The 16,485-nt window shown below is 37.6% G+C and overlaps 1 protein-coding gene across 1 annotated transcript in view; it reads right to left on the reverse strand.

Moving 5' to 3' along the window:
• Positions 1-615: 615 nt before the first annotated feature.
• Positions 616-16,485, reverse strand: part of ADCY1 (adenylate cyclase 1) — a 153,949-nt gene continuing 138,079 nt past the window's right edge. Inside the window, exons 15-20 of the mRNA XM_048939798.1 lie at positions 12,911-13,027; positions 10,296-10,442; positions 9,809-9,907; positions 5,245-5,359; positions 2,923-3,047; positions 616-2,521 (exon numbers count right to left, since the gene is read on the reverse strand). Coding sequence (XP_048795755.1) covers positions 2,183-2,521; positions 2,923-3,047; positions 5,245-5,359; positions 9,809-9,907; positions 10,296-10,442; positions 12,911-13,027 — 942 coding nt within the window. The 3' untranslated portion in view covers positions 616-2,182. The remainder of the gene's footprint in view (positions 2,522-2,922; positions 3,048-5,244; positions 5,360-9,808; positions 9,908-10,295; positions 10,443-12,910; positions 13,028-16,485) is intronic.

Here is a 16,485-nt window from a genome sequence, read left to right on the forward strand (position 1 = left end):
GTGCGTACATCTAATACTTAGGAAGCAATCCTCAGTTGTTCACATCATTTCAGGCAAAATAGTAATTTGCTAGCTTTGTAGAAAAACCTAACTGACAGGATACAGAAAAGTGAGGTAAAATCTTGCTGAAAAGCATTGAATCTCGTTGCAGAATGCAGCTACATGGAGAATAGAAACTTCTGCAGGTTTTCTCTAACAATTTACATCCGTGGACACAAAATCTGTTCACATGTTTGTAACAAAATTGTAACTTTTCCAAAGTAAATGCTGATTGCATAAAAATCACGTTCCTCTTTCCACTGAAATCAGTAAAAAAGTAAGCCTCCACAAAGTGAAATGTGGCATTTAGTACATCCAAGTTTTCATCAGTACAACCTCAACATCTGCAGCTCTCCTGTCCTCTCCTGTCCTCTCCTGTCCTCTCCTGTCCTCTCCTCTCCTGTCCTCTCCTCTCCTGTCCTCTCCTGTCCTCTCCTGTCCTCTCCTGTCCTCTCCTGTCCTCTCCTCTCCTCTCCTCTCCTCTCCTCTCCTCTCCTCTCCTCTCCTCTCCTCTCCTCTCCTCTCCTCTCCTCTCCTCTCCTCTCCTCTCCTCTCCTCTCCTCTCCTCTCCTCTACTCTCCTCTACTCTCCTCTACTCTCCTCTGTCATGGTCTCATCTAGCATACTCTGAAAGATTTACGTGCTTTTAAACAGTGTAAATCTTTGCTTCTCTTTTGGAAAGCAGTGAGGCTGGTTAGCTTGTGAAATCCCATTAGAACATTAAAGCAGCTGTCTAAGCATGTCACCACTCATTCATGACGAGTTCACTCTCCTTGAGTACAGAGCTGTGTAATACATTTCCCATCCAGGTGATTCAAAAAGAAACCATGCATGATAAGATGTGGGCTGCATTAAAAAACAAAGCAATTAAAATATACTCCCTTTTATTCAGATTAAGTGCAGTCCTCACTTTCCTGGCTTGTTTACTAGTGAGCTCTTCATTTGTGCAAAGTTTTACTGTGCTTGTTTCTCAGTATGATAGTTTTCTATAATTGTCCAGCTTTGAATCATGAGCCTATGTAGAATCAAGATATAAAAAAATAATCTGTGGCATCAATTTAAAAATCAATAAGACATAAAACTATGTTGACAAACATACAAAGCTGGCACAAACCTAGCAACAGCATGTTTGTCTGTAGGAAAATTCTTTAAGATGCTTTAAAAGGTATAGCTAAGTCCTGGAACCGAGCTGTTGGACTTATGCTATCTGTAAAAGGCTGAAATAATACCATCTTTCTGCTCTTTGATATGGTATATATAGGAATGTTTCTACATTGCATAAGCATTTTACTGTGTTTACAGGGTGGCTCCTTACAAAGAATCAAATGACTTCTAAAGAATCAGCCATTTTAAAAACCCTATCAGTCTTTGTGTTTTTTTTTTTTCTTTCAAAAACAAACAAACAAACAAACAAAAAAACATCAAATAAAGCCCATCATATTGCTCTTCTGCCAAAATTTAAGCTCTGTTCTTCATCTGCTTTGTATCCCAATGCATGTTTTTGGAGCACGCAAGTAGAAATTTAAAAATGCATAGTATTTAGCAATTTGCTGAATCCAGCCTTCATTACTTGGCCATTGACAGTGCAATGAACAATGTTTTATTCACTCATGCACTGGGAACAGTTTATCTAACCCTTGCTGTAGCCCAAAAGAACCTTCATCTGCCACATACTCCAAATGCAGCTTTTCTAATCCCAGACCAAATAGTGCTGGCTATGACAAAAAGAGAAATCTCTTTGATATGTCATTGCAAGTGGATGTGTAAATAAATACATATTTTTATTTATATATATATATATATACTAGGTCTACATATGAGTGTTTGTATATGTGCATATACAGATTGAAAGATATACACATACACAAATAAATGTTTGCATGTTTATCTTTTTTTTTTTTCATTTATCCATTAAAAATGCCAAGAAAATATTCCTTATTTCCAGAAAATCAGTTTTTGACTCTTCAAACAGAATTTCTAGCCCTTATATGTTCCATCCCAAGAGTTCATTACACAGCTCCCAAGCTCTCTTTGGTTGGGTTGTAGTGGTCCTTGTTTAATGCCATGGCCTATGACCTCTGATCTTTTGGTAAAAATTCAGGCAACCATTGCTCTCCACATTCATAGCAAAGTTTCCTTTGCTCTATGCCTCCTTCACAGCTGGCACAGAAGGAAGATAATGCAGTGTTTGATTTGTGTGAGTGGTAGATGCTTGATCTGCTTCAAGGCCAGCTTTTGGAGTTAAGCTAGCAACTGAGGACACTGATGGACAGCTGGTGCCCAATTTTGTTTGAACATTTGCTCTCCCATAAGGATACATTTTCCGCTCTAAGTTTAAAGACTGTGTCTGTGAATTATTTCCATTGGCCTTTCCTTCCAGTAAATAGGTCAACATTTCACCTTTTCCCTTTACACTGACTTTACCCCTGCACACAAATTCATAACTGCACCTCTTTAATATTCGCTGAACTTCTTCTGTCACCTAAGGACAGAAAAAAAAGAACGATTAATTTCTCCTGTTCACAGGGTTAATCCTAGAACTGCCAACTGCTCCCTCCACTCTTCATTACCCGTACTGAAATGCACATAAGCAGAATGAATTAGCATGTACTGCTGCTCCTGGCTTCACTTAAATAATTAAAAATCACTGATTAAACTAGAAACTGAGAATCAGAACTTCTGGTGTGAGCTAATCAAGCTCTATCCATCAGAAATATGTAGCCAAATTATCCACTTTTGTAATCTGGAGTAAGTTGTTTTCCATTATATGCTTCACTTCTTCATGAAATGTATGGTTAAATTTTCGAGACTGCTTAGAAAACGCAGGGATATATAAAACAGAAGATACATAAAGTTTGCAAAATTATCTTGGAATGCACTTGCCTGAATTTTCCCTTGCACCCCAGTACTATCCATCCGGCTGGCAACATTCACAGTGTTTCCCCAGATATCGTACTGTGGTCTTCTGGCTCCAATGACTCCAGCTACTACAGGCCCAACATTAATACCTAGAATCAAAAAGCATAAATCCTATAAAAAAGATGCCTCAGAATTTTTCCTATCATAGGACACAAAGTGTGTTAATGTCAACTGAACTTCAGCATTTGTAAGAGTTTAGAAGCAAAACAAGGACATACACACCAATATCTTACTGGAAATGCAACATATAATTTTGGTTTATCTGTAGATTTTTTTTTTGCTTCAAGAAAAGAAGAAAAGTAGTGGTACTGCAGAGTTTAGCTGTGGAAAAATCCAACACAATTTTTAAAATATCTTTCATCTTTTTGGTATGAATTCCACTGTGATTGCTCCTCTAATGCCTTTTAGTAGCAGATTTTCCAAGTGAACAGAAATATTGACCATGAAACATAATAAATGGAATAACAGAAGTATGTCACATTGCTTATCAGCAATAGACAACTCAGGGAAACACTGAAGAAGACGACAGTATGTGCAAATAGCTCAAGCACTTTTTTGGGAAACCACTGGGCTTATCTCTACATTTCTGACTGATTTTGATGCCATATTTGAAAGATAAAATGGGATATTCCATCTTCTCACCATCCTGAAGAGCTGTTGATGGAAAAACCTCCACAATATCTGTGTCTTTTCAGGCAAGTTATGCAGTAGAATGAGGTTTAAATCTCTGTCTTCTGGCCCCTTGTGAACTAGGGAAGACCAGTTACAGCATAGTACAAAAAGAATTTCAGATTTCTAATTACTGGATGTGCAGGAGGACAAAGATGTATAAGTTTACCATTGCTATCCTTGATGTGTTTCTCACTATGCTGATAGATCAGTTTTCCACTTGTCTAGCCTGATTTCACAATTTATGCATGAAAATATATAGAAACTGGAGAGAAAGGACTCAGGGGTAAGACATGGAGTAACATATAAAGGATTGCATGGGAAGGATCATGTTGTCAAGGCCAGAAAATCTGAAAACAGTCACAAAAAACAAGCGTGAACACTGACAAAAATAGAATACAATAATTACATAAGAAAGCAGTAAAGGTAGAACTTTTGAAACAATATACATTCAGTCTAGAATTCATCAGGAAAATTTCTTCAAGTGAAGAAAAGATGTCAAGAAGTAAGGTTTTTTTTTCAAAATTGAATTGAAGCTAAACCTCTGTTCTTATATATGCAAAATATCTACATATTTAAATATCGGAATTTATTTGAACACTCAAATATTCAAGTATTGAAAGATTATCCATAGAAACTCCATCAAGTGCTGAAATTTATAATGAAATTTTCTCTTTCAAATAAATTATTAATCAATTTATAATTTTGTTAGTTACACAAAATGAGTGTCTGTAATAAGAACATTGAGCATGTTTTTTTTGTCATCACGATGCAATAACTTGGATTTTAAGGCATGGCAGATTCACAAACACTTTGTTCTAGTTCTTTCTGAATGGCAAGAATCTTAGTCTTCTCTATGGCTTTCTCTAAGCAAAAATTCCATCCTTGAAATAAGTCTTTCTTATTGAGAAATTATGTTCAAATTATGTCCTGGCAGAAAGGACTGTTTGAAGTGATTTGGAGCGGGAGGAGAACATTTCTTCTCTCTGGTGACAGGACCTGAGGAAATGGCTTGTAACTGTGTCACAGGTGAGTCAGACTAGGTATTAGGAAAAGGTTGTTCAACGAGAGTCAAAGCACCAGAATTGCTGTAGTTCAAAAAGCATTTGGAGAATATTCTCACACATACGGTTTAAATTTTTGGCAGACCTATATGGAGAGAGGAGTTGGACTCCAAGGAACCTGCTTTAGAGGAGTTGGACTAGATGATCTCCAGAGGACTCCAGGGGTCCCTTCCAACTCCTGATTCAGTGATTTTTGTGGATCCCTGCCAACTTAGGATATTCTACGATTCTAGGATCTATGAAGAACTCTCACCATACTTAATTCCAAGGAAGCCTCTGCAAATGCAGGATTTCCTGACAGCCAAATGCAGCCAGACTCAATTTACACCAGATCAGCAGCAAAACATGTAAGTTACAATACTATGTACACTAATAATATTGTATAATTTTCTTTTAGGTGTGAATAGACAAAGTAAACACACTAGAAATGGACACAAGTCATCTTTGTTTTAGTCAGGAGTACTGGACAGAGAGTACTTTGGAAACAGTAAAAAAAAAAAAAGCTAAATAACAAGTGTTTCACTTGTGTGGTAATTGTAGAAAAATGGCTTACCAACTCTTAGGACAAAATCGTTGTAAGACTGATAGTTGATTTCATCAAGAACATCAAACATCTCTATTGCAAAATCTGCGAGTGTACTCAAATGGGAATAAATTGATTTTTTAGCCTAGAAACAAAACAGTGTTAAGCATTAGATTTACACAGAACTGATAGGCAGGTGAAACATCAGAGTGTAAAAAACAATGACTGGAATGAGTGGAAAACTTAGGAAACCCAACACATTTTGCTGTCTGTGAAAAGAAGCTTTTGACAGTGACTACAGAATAAGCATTGTTTTCTCAACTAGTGAATCCTTTCTCCTCTTCTCTCCTCTCCCTCTCTTTTCCCATTTTCTTTTTCTGATTTTTGGGGAGAATGGAAAGTGAAGTTCCCATGGTGAAGTAACTCTGCTCTGGATATTCATTGTGAGCATTGAGCTTTTTTTACAAAACCACTTTGCCTGATGATTATTAATAACTACAGTTTCTTTATTTTCTCCCTCTGGGGACTTTGATAGATTCCAGCTCTGTGATTCCATGATGTTGCCACTGACAAAATTCCTGTTATGTTTAGTCCTGTGAGATGCAGAACTGATCTATGCTTTTTGTTTGTTTTCCAGGCAAGCTGAAGTGACTTGTTATGAAACATATCTAAATGAATTAAAGCAAAAGAACCATAAGTGATCAAACGAAATTATGAAGTACCACGATTAAGAAACAAAAGAAAAAAAAAGAAAAAAACAAAACAAAAGTAAGTACTTTTTACATTTACAGTCTAATTAAATGGTGGAATTCATTTTCAGAGGATGCTGTAAATGTCAATATTCTAGCTAAATTCAAACATAATTACACTAACTCATGGAAAAAATAATTGCTACAAATTGGTAAAAAGATGCTAGCTGTAGTTCTAGAATTTTTTACACAGCATATCATTAAAAAATGGAAACAGATTGCGTTTTTGTCCTGTAACTCCAATATCTACTCTTGGAGCATTTAAAAGAGGTTACCAAAATAGACAGTTGACCTGACTTAGTATTGTTGCTCTTACGTTGTTCTATTATTTGAATAATAAATAGGAATTCTTGAACAGATTTGCAAAATGGAAGTAGGCTAAAGGTAGGATATGGTGAAAGGAATGCGGGGTCAGTGGTTGTCTACCTTCAGTAGGGTGTTGCACAATACAGCTATGGCAGCTGGTGTGAGATGAAAGTTCACTGGATTTTTGACATGTTAGTGAGATTTTCTAAATTGACTGTGGATGAAGAATCTGAGAAACATTGCTATTTGCCTCCTTTGGGCTAAGTTTGAGAAGGTTCATTCATACAGCTGAGAATTTTTTTTACAAAATAGAGCAAAATATTAACAAAAAATGATGAAAGCCAGTCCATAGCAAGTCCCAGGTTTTAGGAGGAATATTTTCTTTACTTGTTTCTTGCAATATCAGCTAGCTCTACTCGTTTCCAATCTCACAACGACAAAGAAAAATAGGAATTAAATTTAGAGTTCACGACTGCACTTCCAACAGAGAAGGTGAAGAATTTTGGATGTCTGAAAGAGGAAAAAGTCCATAGCTTTATTCAATCCCTTAATTTTCTTTTTATTCATTTTTCCTTCCTGTTTCTTGCTGTCTGATGCATGCTTTGATTTCCTGCAATACCTCTCATAAAACTAGAGGCTGCAGCAGATTTTCTTACGAATTTGGGACACCATTTGCAAGAAGGGAGACAAGGAATTTCTGTATCTGGAGTAGCTTCCCATGAACACAGCTGGCTCTGTAGGGCAGACAAGGGATTGTGTGGACATCTGGAAGTGATCATCTGGACATAGTAAGCTACGCACGGTCATCATGCTTTTAATAAATGGCTGCATGCTGAAGATCTAGGAAAATGCCATGAAGATTTGAATGATTTCCACTCACTTGCATCACACAGACAGTAAGAAGAGATTACAGCAGAATGAAAAACAAATTTATAGTTGAAAATATTGTCTGTATTCATAAAAGATCTTTAGATTTTTGGGAAGTCTAAAATATAAAAAAATAATAATAATTCTACTTGTACAGAAAAGATCAGAATTTGCCCCAAGATTTCAGAAAAAAGGCATAGTCCTCTACAAGGATTTCTGCTGTGATTTAGAATGCATTACTATCATTAACTCAAAGCAGTAACTTTTGTACTGAACTAACTCAGCTGACCCTTCAGTTAGCAACCATAAAGCACTGGAGATAAACATGTTTAGGTTTTGGTACATATGCTGCCAAAATTACGCAATAACACACTTGTTTTCAGGATTATAGTTCAAAGAGCATTTATAGCAGACACACAAATAAGCTTTTGCCTGTTTGTCTCAGATCATGTGAGAAAAAATTGAAAGGATCAATTTTCTGCCTGTTGTAGGATGAAGGAGTGAAGCATTTTCAGCATAAACACAACATTAAAAAGGACCTTTATTAAAGCCTGGATTTTTAGTCCAGGAATGATTAAAAAAAAAACAAAAAAACACCTTATCTACCAACTAGAAAGTAAGCTGCTTTTAAATATATTCCGGTGTGATTCTAATGGTTGATTTTCATGTATCCTCCATATTTTATCACCTAAAAAAGATGATTGTTTCTAGAAAGTTCACAGGCCATCTTGCTTTTTTCAATTCTAAATCATATGCGTGAGTATACTCCTACAACACACACGCATGCCTCAGAAGACATCCATATCTACCTGGACTTGGGCAAAGTATTTGACATTCTCCACACAGCATCCTTATCTCCAAAGTGGAGAGACATGGCTTTGATGGATGTACCACTCAGTTGATAAAGACTTGGCTGTATGGTTGCAGTGTGGGCAATGGCTCAATATTTAAGTGGAAACCTGTGATGAGTGGTATTCTTCAGGGTTCCGCACTGAGACTGCTATTATTTAATGTCTTTATAGACAACATGGACAGCGGGATTAAATGCAACCTCAAGTTTATATATGAGTGTTGTCATTGACACATGTCATCTAAAGAGACCTTGACAGGCTGAGAGGTTCAACAAGACCAAGTGCAACATCCTGCACTTGTCTCAGGGAAATTCTAAGCATGCATACAGGCTGGATGATGAATGGATAGAGAGCAGCCCTGTGGAGAGTGGCATGAGGGTGTTGGTTGTTGAAAAACTGAAAACAATGCAGCAGTTTGCACTTACAATCCCCAAAAACAATTGCATACTGGAATACAGCTAAAGAAATGTAGGTAGCAGGTCAAGAGAGATGACTCTCCCCCTCCAGTCCACTCTCTTGAAACCCCTGCTGGAGTAATGTGTTCAGCTCTGGGCCTCCAGAATAAGGAAGACATGCACCTGCTGGAGTCCTGAGGAGGACCATGAAGGAGATCAGAGGGCTGGAGCACCTCTCCAGTGAAGAAAGGCTGAATTGGTGTTACTTAGGTCAAAGTGGAGAAGATTCCAGGAAAACTTTCTAGCATCCTTCCAGTATCTAACTGTGGTTTACAGGAAAGATGGGAATAGACTCTATAAGAGTGAAGTGACAGGACAAAGGGCAATGGTTTTAAACTGAAAAAGGGTAGACTTAGGTTAGATATAAGGAAGAAATTATTCATTAGAAGAGTAGTGAAGCACTGGAACAGGTTGCCTGGAGAAGCTGTAGATCTTGGAAGTGTTGAAGGCCAAGTTGAATGGGGCTCTGGTAACCTAATCTAGTAAAAGGTATCCCTGCCTATTAGGGTTGGAACTAGATAATCTTTAAGGTCTGTTCCAACTCAAGACATTCTGTGATTCAGTGAAGGGGGGTAAGATCTCACAAAAATCTGGAAAGACTGGGTGCGTGGATTGCTTTCATGTTACTTTTATTCTCACTGTACAATATACAATATATTCAGTATTCTGCTCAAGTGATTCTCTGCTTTTTCAGATGCTGCGTGCAAATATAGAAAATAGCTATCCCCAAACCCAAAATCAAACTTAGAAATACACACAGAAGGATTAAGGAGATAACAGAATAACTGTATCCAATACTACTGGTCTGAAATGATTTTGATTTTTTTTTCATTGCCAAGTAATTAAAGGAATAAGAAAAATGTTAGCAGTAGAGATGAATAATATCTAATTTGGAGGGATCATGGTGATGTGCAACAATGTATAGCACTCATATGTGTAGCACTATGTTCCTGGATGTAATAGGATTTTGCTCCAAAATTTCAAAATAATGGAGAAAAACAATCACATTTTAAGAATATTTTGTTATTTTATAACAGTTCATTACATTTGGAGTTCCCCCCTCTCGCATTCTACAAGAATATCTATGATGCTGAGTTTAAAATCCTATCATTCTGATTTGGGAGCTTTTTACACCAGCTTGCAAGGAATTCAAATCCAAACAATGCCACATGAGTAACTGCTAGGGTAGCCATATTTCTTTATAGGTTTTAGATATTTTTTTCAGCTTGATATTTGAATTTCATATTTCAATTGTTATAAAGAAGTAAAACAAATTATCTGTAATTTTTGGTTGTGTTTCTGGTGTCCATTTGGAAACTGGAGGAAAACTCTTCTACCACAATAACTGTCATGTAAATCTTCTTACCTTAGTTCCTGAAGTAGGTACAAGTCCCACAGCTGCCATATATGTACTTCCAATTGTCTTGATTTTTTCTATGTCCTTATAACATTCTTTGTCCATAAGCTTTGTTTAAAACATAAAACTGTTAAATATTACATAGTATTTTAGGCAAGAAACCATAGTTATCAGAAAATATATGCAAGCCAATTAAACCATACTAGGTTTGATAAATTGAGGCTTGTTCACTTTGAGGTCATTAAAAAAACTCTACCATTAACTTGCATTTTAATACTTTTCCTACATTAGAGGACTTTCAGGTCAGATTCAGGCATTTATGAGTACAAATCAGGAGCTTTAGAGGGAAGCCCTGTGAATATACATTATAATCCAATAAGAAGTTAACAGTACTGTTTTATTACGCAGTTCAAAGTATACTGAATTATTACAAATAACTTCTGCAGACAAAAGTGAAGATCTGATATGCTTGAAGCACAAAATGTTTAAACCTTACCTCATCAAAATCAGCAATAATTTCATTTAACAGGCGTAAACACTCCACTCCCATATTATTGCCATCCAGTTCGATGTAGAAATCATTGAAATTTGGGATGGAAGCAAACATCACTCCCACTTGTGAATAAGACTGGTAGTAAAGGTCCTGCAGTACATGAATAAATATGATTTTATTTAAATTGTTTAATCTATAGCAGACATGGTCATTATTATATGTATTTTATTGCCAAATAGCAAAAGCAATTGCCTTGATAGCTATTACAAAAGTCATCATTTTTGTAGTGAGAAAGCCAGTCCTATTGAAAAATAATGGCAAGATTTTTATCCCCTCAAAAACACAAAATATAATTTAAATCTGAGCTATTAAACCCATTTAAAACAACTTAGTCATTTTCTTTTTTCCTTTTATTTTTTTCCCCTGTTTAAGGAAGAATGGATGGAAACAAATAGAAAATCTGAACAGTTTTAGAATTTTTATTATATAGGAAATATCACTGCATTTTTAAAATATTGTTTTATAGCTAAAATAGGAGAAGGAAGAATTTTACCCTACAGCACAAAACCAGCCTTGCTCTTTCATCTCTTTCCGAGAGTTGCAGACTCATATATTCAGAAGTAAGAGTATAATTTTGCTGTCTGTGAAGGTTTCTGCTTAAGAATTCGTAGAGCTAACAGAAAGCAGACTCAGGTCTGTGGTTTGGATCAAATACAAGGGCTGCTCTGAAAGTAATGCCTCCTGTTTTATTATGTTGGCATATGACATCAGAGGCAGATACTGGTGGTATGGCAGTAGGGGTTGACCTTTCCCACCAACATTCCATTAAGTTTTGTTATCTTGTGACAGATGTAAACAAAGGGGAAGTCTGACAAAATAGCATCTAACATAGAAGTGCATATGAAACAAAGATATGTAAATGAATTCCTCTGCACAGAAAAAATTGCACCCATTGACATTCATAAACACTTGCTGAATGGTTACGGAAACCAAATGGTGGATGTTGGCACAGCAAGGAAGTTGGCGGTATGTTGGAGCAGTGGCAGCAGCAATGTGAAAGATAAGCCACGTTCTGGATTGTCATGCATGCACAGCTGTCACACCATGAGATGAAGAGCTTATCTACATCAGCTTATCTGCATGAATTGGTGGATTAAAGCCAGGGAACTGTTTACGTGATGCTAATTAAGTTTGAACTTTCAGCGTAAGGCCAGAGAAGAAGACAACCTTTCTCTTGCAACACAGTAATGCCAGGCCCCATCCTAGAAGATTTGAAGACCATGGAGTACGCTGCCAATCTTGGCTGGACTTCTCTACCACAATTATTATATAGTCCTAATTCGGCACCTTTTGATTTCCATGTTTTTGAGTCAGTGAAAGATTGACTGTGTGAGCAACCTTTTCTTAGAAATGATGCTGTTAGTAGCAGCTGTGAAACTGTGTCATTTCCACTGGTGCAAATTTTTGCAAGTGTGGCATGCAAGCTCTTGTTAATAACTGGCAAAAATGCATGGCTAATGGCATAACTATTGAAAATTGTGTTTTGTAGCTGAGTATGTGCTCTTTCAAGTAATGTCATTATGCTCTTCACATCTCCTTGGAAATAAATAGGAGGCGTTACTTTTGGAGTGATACCAAATGAACCAAATACATTAGTTCAAACTCCAAAACACAGAGACACATAGTTTATAAGTGTTGTTGCCATTATGGCTACATTATTGCTGCAGATATTGCAGCTGCTCTCGAAGAAGGCCTGTGAAACCTTCTTCAACCAGCATACTTCACCATTACAGACTTTGAAGTGTGAAAAATTCTCTATTTTAATCTTTAAAGGTTGGCTTTGGTAGGAGCAATGTATATACAGAATTAGAGCGGTTCATAAAGAAGCTTTATACTTTGAAACTGAAGTTATGAAATACTGTGATAAATTTGTGTATTCTAACTCAATTAAAAAAGAAATCCGTGATTTGCATGGAGACTCATAGAGTCACAGAATCAAAGAATTACAGAATGGCTTGGGTTGGAAGGGACTTCAGGGATCATCAAGCTCCAACCTCCCTGTCACAGGCAGGGCCACCAACCTCCATATCTAACACTAGACCAGGCTGCCCAGGGCTCCATCCAACCTGGCCTTGAACACACCCAGGGATGGACGGGGAATCCACAGCCTCTCTGGGCAGCTGTTCCAGCACCTCACCACTCTCTCTGTGAAGAACATCCCCCTGACATCCAACCTAAATCTTCCCTCCCTCAATTTAAAACCATTTCTCCTTGTCCTGCTGTTATTTACCCTTTCAAAGAGTTGACTCCCCTCCTGTTTGTAGGCTCCCTTTAGATAATGGAATGCTGCAATTAAGTCAACCCACAGCTGCACTGATATTGAATGATACAAAATACCATTATCCTTTTTGTAACAGTTTCTTCAGAGGAGGAGGACACTGCAGAGAAAGTAATTCCAAACAAATTCCCACATGCAAGTATTTACAAAGTCATTTATTTTGTTTTGAATGAAATTTCAAATGTAGAAGCTTTTCTTGAAAACAAACAATTGAAAGGTGACCCATGCTACAAAAGACAGATCATACAGCACTTTAAATATGAAGTTTATCTTGATTTACCATATTCCTTGGATTAGACATAAGAAAATGCTGTGCAACATGTGCTGGCAATAGGTTGAAGAGAATTCTTTTATTATCCAGCTTGACTCTCTCCATATCATCTCTCTCTTCTTCTGCCTGTGGGGACAGATGAAAATAAAAAATTTTCCAAAATGTGAAAAATAGAAATTAGCTGAAACCATTGAGTAGTTCATCCACTGACATTAAACTGAACAAATAAAGCTTTCAGTGCTTGATTAAGTATTCATATTGACATCTGATATAGACCTCTGCTCTTATAAGTGCGCACTCATAAACAGGTACTAAAATTTTCTTTATGCTATAGAAAATACAGAAAAAGGAAGGCAGGCAAGAATGCCAGGAGGCCTCTGTGGATCAACAAGATGCTCCTAGACTTAAGGAAGCACAAAAAGAAAGTCTATAGGGAGTGGAAGCAGGAATGGGTATCTGGCAGGACTACAAAAAGGTTGTCCAAGTAGCCAGGGATCAGATTAGGAAACGCAGAACCCAGATAGAAATTAAATCTAGCCAAGGACAAAAAGGGGAACAAGAAGAAATTTTACAGGTATATATCAGTAATTAAAGGAAGGCCAGGGGAGATGTGGGCCCTCTCTGTAAGGAAACTGGAGACCTGGTCATGATGGTTACAGAGAAGGCTGAAGTGCTCAATTACTTTTTTGCCTCACTCTTCAGTGGCAAGAACTCTAGCCACACAGCCCAAGATGCAGAAGGTAAAGGTAAAAATGAGAAGAAGGAAGATCTGCCTGCTGTAAGTGAAGGTCAGGTTCAAGATCATCTAATGAACCTGGGAGTGCACAAATCCATGAATCCAACAAGATTCATCCATGGATTCTGAAGGAACTGGCAGATGAAGTTGCCTAACAAACTTGGTGGCCTTTTACGATGGAGTTGCAACGTCAAGGGATAAAGGAAGAGCACCTGACATCATCTACCTGTTTGACATTGTCCTGTATTACATTCTGGTCACCAAACTGGAGAAAAATGGATTTGATGGGTGGACCACCCTCTGGATAAGAAATTGTCTGAATGGTTGTACTCAGAGGATTGCGGTCAGTGGCTCAGAGGATTGCGGTCAGTGGCTCAATGTCCAAGGGGAGACAGGTGACAAGTGGTGTTCCTCAGGGATGTGTGCTATGACAGGTGCCATTTAATAGCTTTGTTGGCATCATGGACAGTGGGATCAAGTTCACCCTCAGCAAGTTTGCAGACAACACCAAGCTGAGTGGTGCAGTTGACACACTAGAGGGAAGGGATACCATCCAGAGAAACCTGGGCCCACCTGTCAAACATGTCCATGCCAACCTCATCAAGTCCAACAAGGACAAGTCAAGGTCCTGCATCTGGGTCAGGGCCATCCCGAGCACGGACACAGGTTGTGCAGAGAACGGCATGGTTGAGAGCAGCTCTGAGGAGAAGGATTTGAAAGTGTTGGTTGATGAAAGACTCAATATGAGCCAGCGGTGTATGCTTGCAGTCCAGAACTCCAATCATATCCTGGGTTGCAGCAAAAAAGCATGACCACAGGTCGAGGGAGGTGATTCTGCTCCTCTCCTGTGCTCTGGTGAGACCCCACTTGGAGTAGTGTGTCCAGTTCTGGGGCCCCCAACACAAGGAGGACATGGAGCTGTTGGAGCAAGTCCAGAGGAGGCCATGAAGATGCTCAGAGGGCTGGAGCACCTGCCCTCAGATGACAAGCTGAGAGTGATTGTGCTCTTCAGCTTAGAGAAGAGAAGGCTCCAGGGTTTCAGTACCTGAGAGGGCCTACAGGAAAGCTAGGGAGGGACTTTTTGTAAGGGCAGGTAGCAACAGGAGGACGGGAAATGAGTTTAAACTGAAAGAGGGTAGGTTTTGACAAGATACTAGGAAGAAATTCTTTACTGTGAGGGTGGGAGACACTGGGACAGGTTGCCCAGAGTGGCATCCAGACTGTGGATGCCCCCTCCCTGGAAGCATTTCAAGGCCAGGCTGGATGGGGTTTTGAGCAAGCTGATCTAGAGGGAGGTGTCCATGCCTATAGTGGGGATTGGAACCAGGTGATCATAAAGGTCCCTTCCAACCCAAACGATTCTATGATTGTATGATTGAATGATATTGACCTTGGTGTTCAATTACTTATTTTCAGATAGGAGAAGATAAAAACAAGAGTATTTGATCTAACTTTCAAGATAGGGAAGCCTGGAGAATCAACGATATTTAAAGCAAACGGTATTGTCATTTTATGATGAAATAGAAACAGACCCAGTAAGAAAGTGATATCAACAGAGAAAACTGCTTTGTATTGAAAATGCTCCAGAAAGACAGGATAATAATAATAATGAAAGATTAAGAATAATCAGCATTTCTAGAAATGGCTTTAATTACATCAGCATTTGTCATAAATACATATACGGCTCCCATGCACAACAGCACCAGAGACTACCATTCATGGGAATGATAATGTTAAGGATGTGCCTAGGAGTTATAACAGTTGAGGTCCTTAACCTAAAGTTCTGAGATTGTATTAACAGTGACTTTAGTCACAGGATTCAGTGAGAGCCACACATAAGGAAGCAACTCTAAAAATTAGACCCATTATTGTAAAGGTAATACATATCTAGAGATCACATTTGAGATTCCAGCCTACTGTTCTACAAAATTACTCACTTCTTGTTCTGAAGTGGCTTCTGGTCCTATATTCTGATTTTCATTATAAAACATTCGATAAGTACTATATAACTAATCTAAAGGAAATCACAACTTTTTCTTCAATCACACTCAAAGAATCATAACACAATTCTTCTGCAGTAATTCCAATATGACTTTTCTCCATCAAGTTACAGCAACAATAGACTGGCAGATAAAATTCTCAGAGAAATTACAATAATATAAAACAACTAAGGATCTGCTCTAACCTTTATTTGTTTCCCTTTGTGTATGGAATTTGCTCTCCATACAAAGTCCACATAGTTTTTTTCATTATCAATTAATGTTCAAGTGTCACCTCTTTCTGGTGTATATTTTAATAATGTTTGTGGTTGTTTTTTTTTTTTCCAAGAAATCGATTTTTGCTTTCCATGATAAAACTCAAGGAAAATGGTTTTTATTCAAGTCACAATTTGCCTGGGAGTCTAATTCTGTATTATTAAATTCCTTTAAAAATAGAATTTTGAAAGAGTACTGGCTTTGCAAATGTAACTTCACGAATCATTCAATTTTGAAATAAATTCTTAGCTCTTCCTCTAATTTATGCAATAAGAATCAAATTATTTCAGAGGTAAATATCAGTAAATATTACCTACTCATTTAGTCTCTGCAAGAGATATACTTTAAAATTTTATTCTAAGCAAATACCTATTTCCTGTTTGTGTGCTTTTTTTTGTGCTTCTTAATTTTAAAAAGGTTTTATTAAAATACCCTTCTCCAGTTTTGGAGATATAACTCTGCCTTACTGGAGTTGATAAGTATGTGTGATGGCTTCTTACAGTGTGTAATCTATTGGAATTTAATTTTCTTAAAAATTAAACCAAATGGACAGGGAGCACAAGAGCGCTCCATCTTCCAGCATAAGAAATCAA

This window comes from Lagopus muta, chromosome 3 (genome assembly GCF_023343835.1).
Source record: "Lagopus muta isolate bLagMut1 chromosome 3, bLagMut1 primary, whole genome shotgun sequence".
NCBI classification, from domain to species: Eukaryota; Metazoa; Chordata; class Aves; order Galliformes; family Phasianidae; genus Lagopus; species Lagopus muta.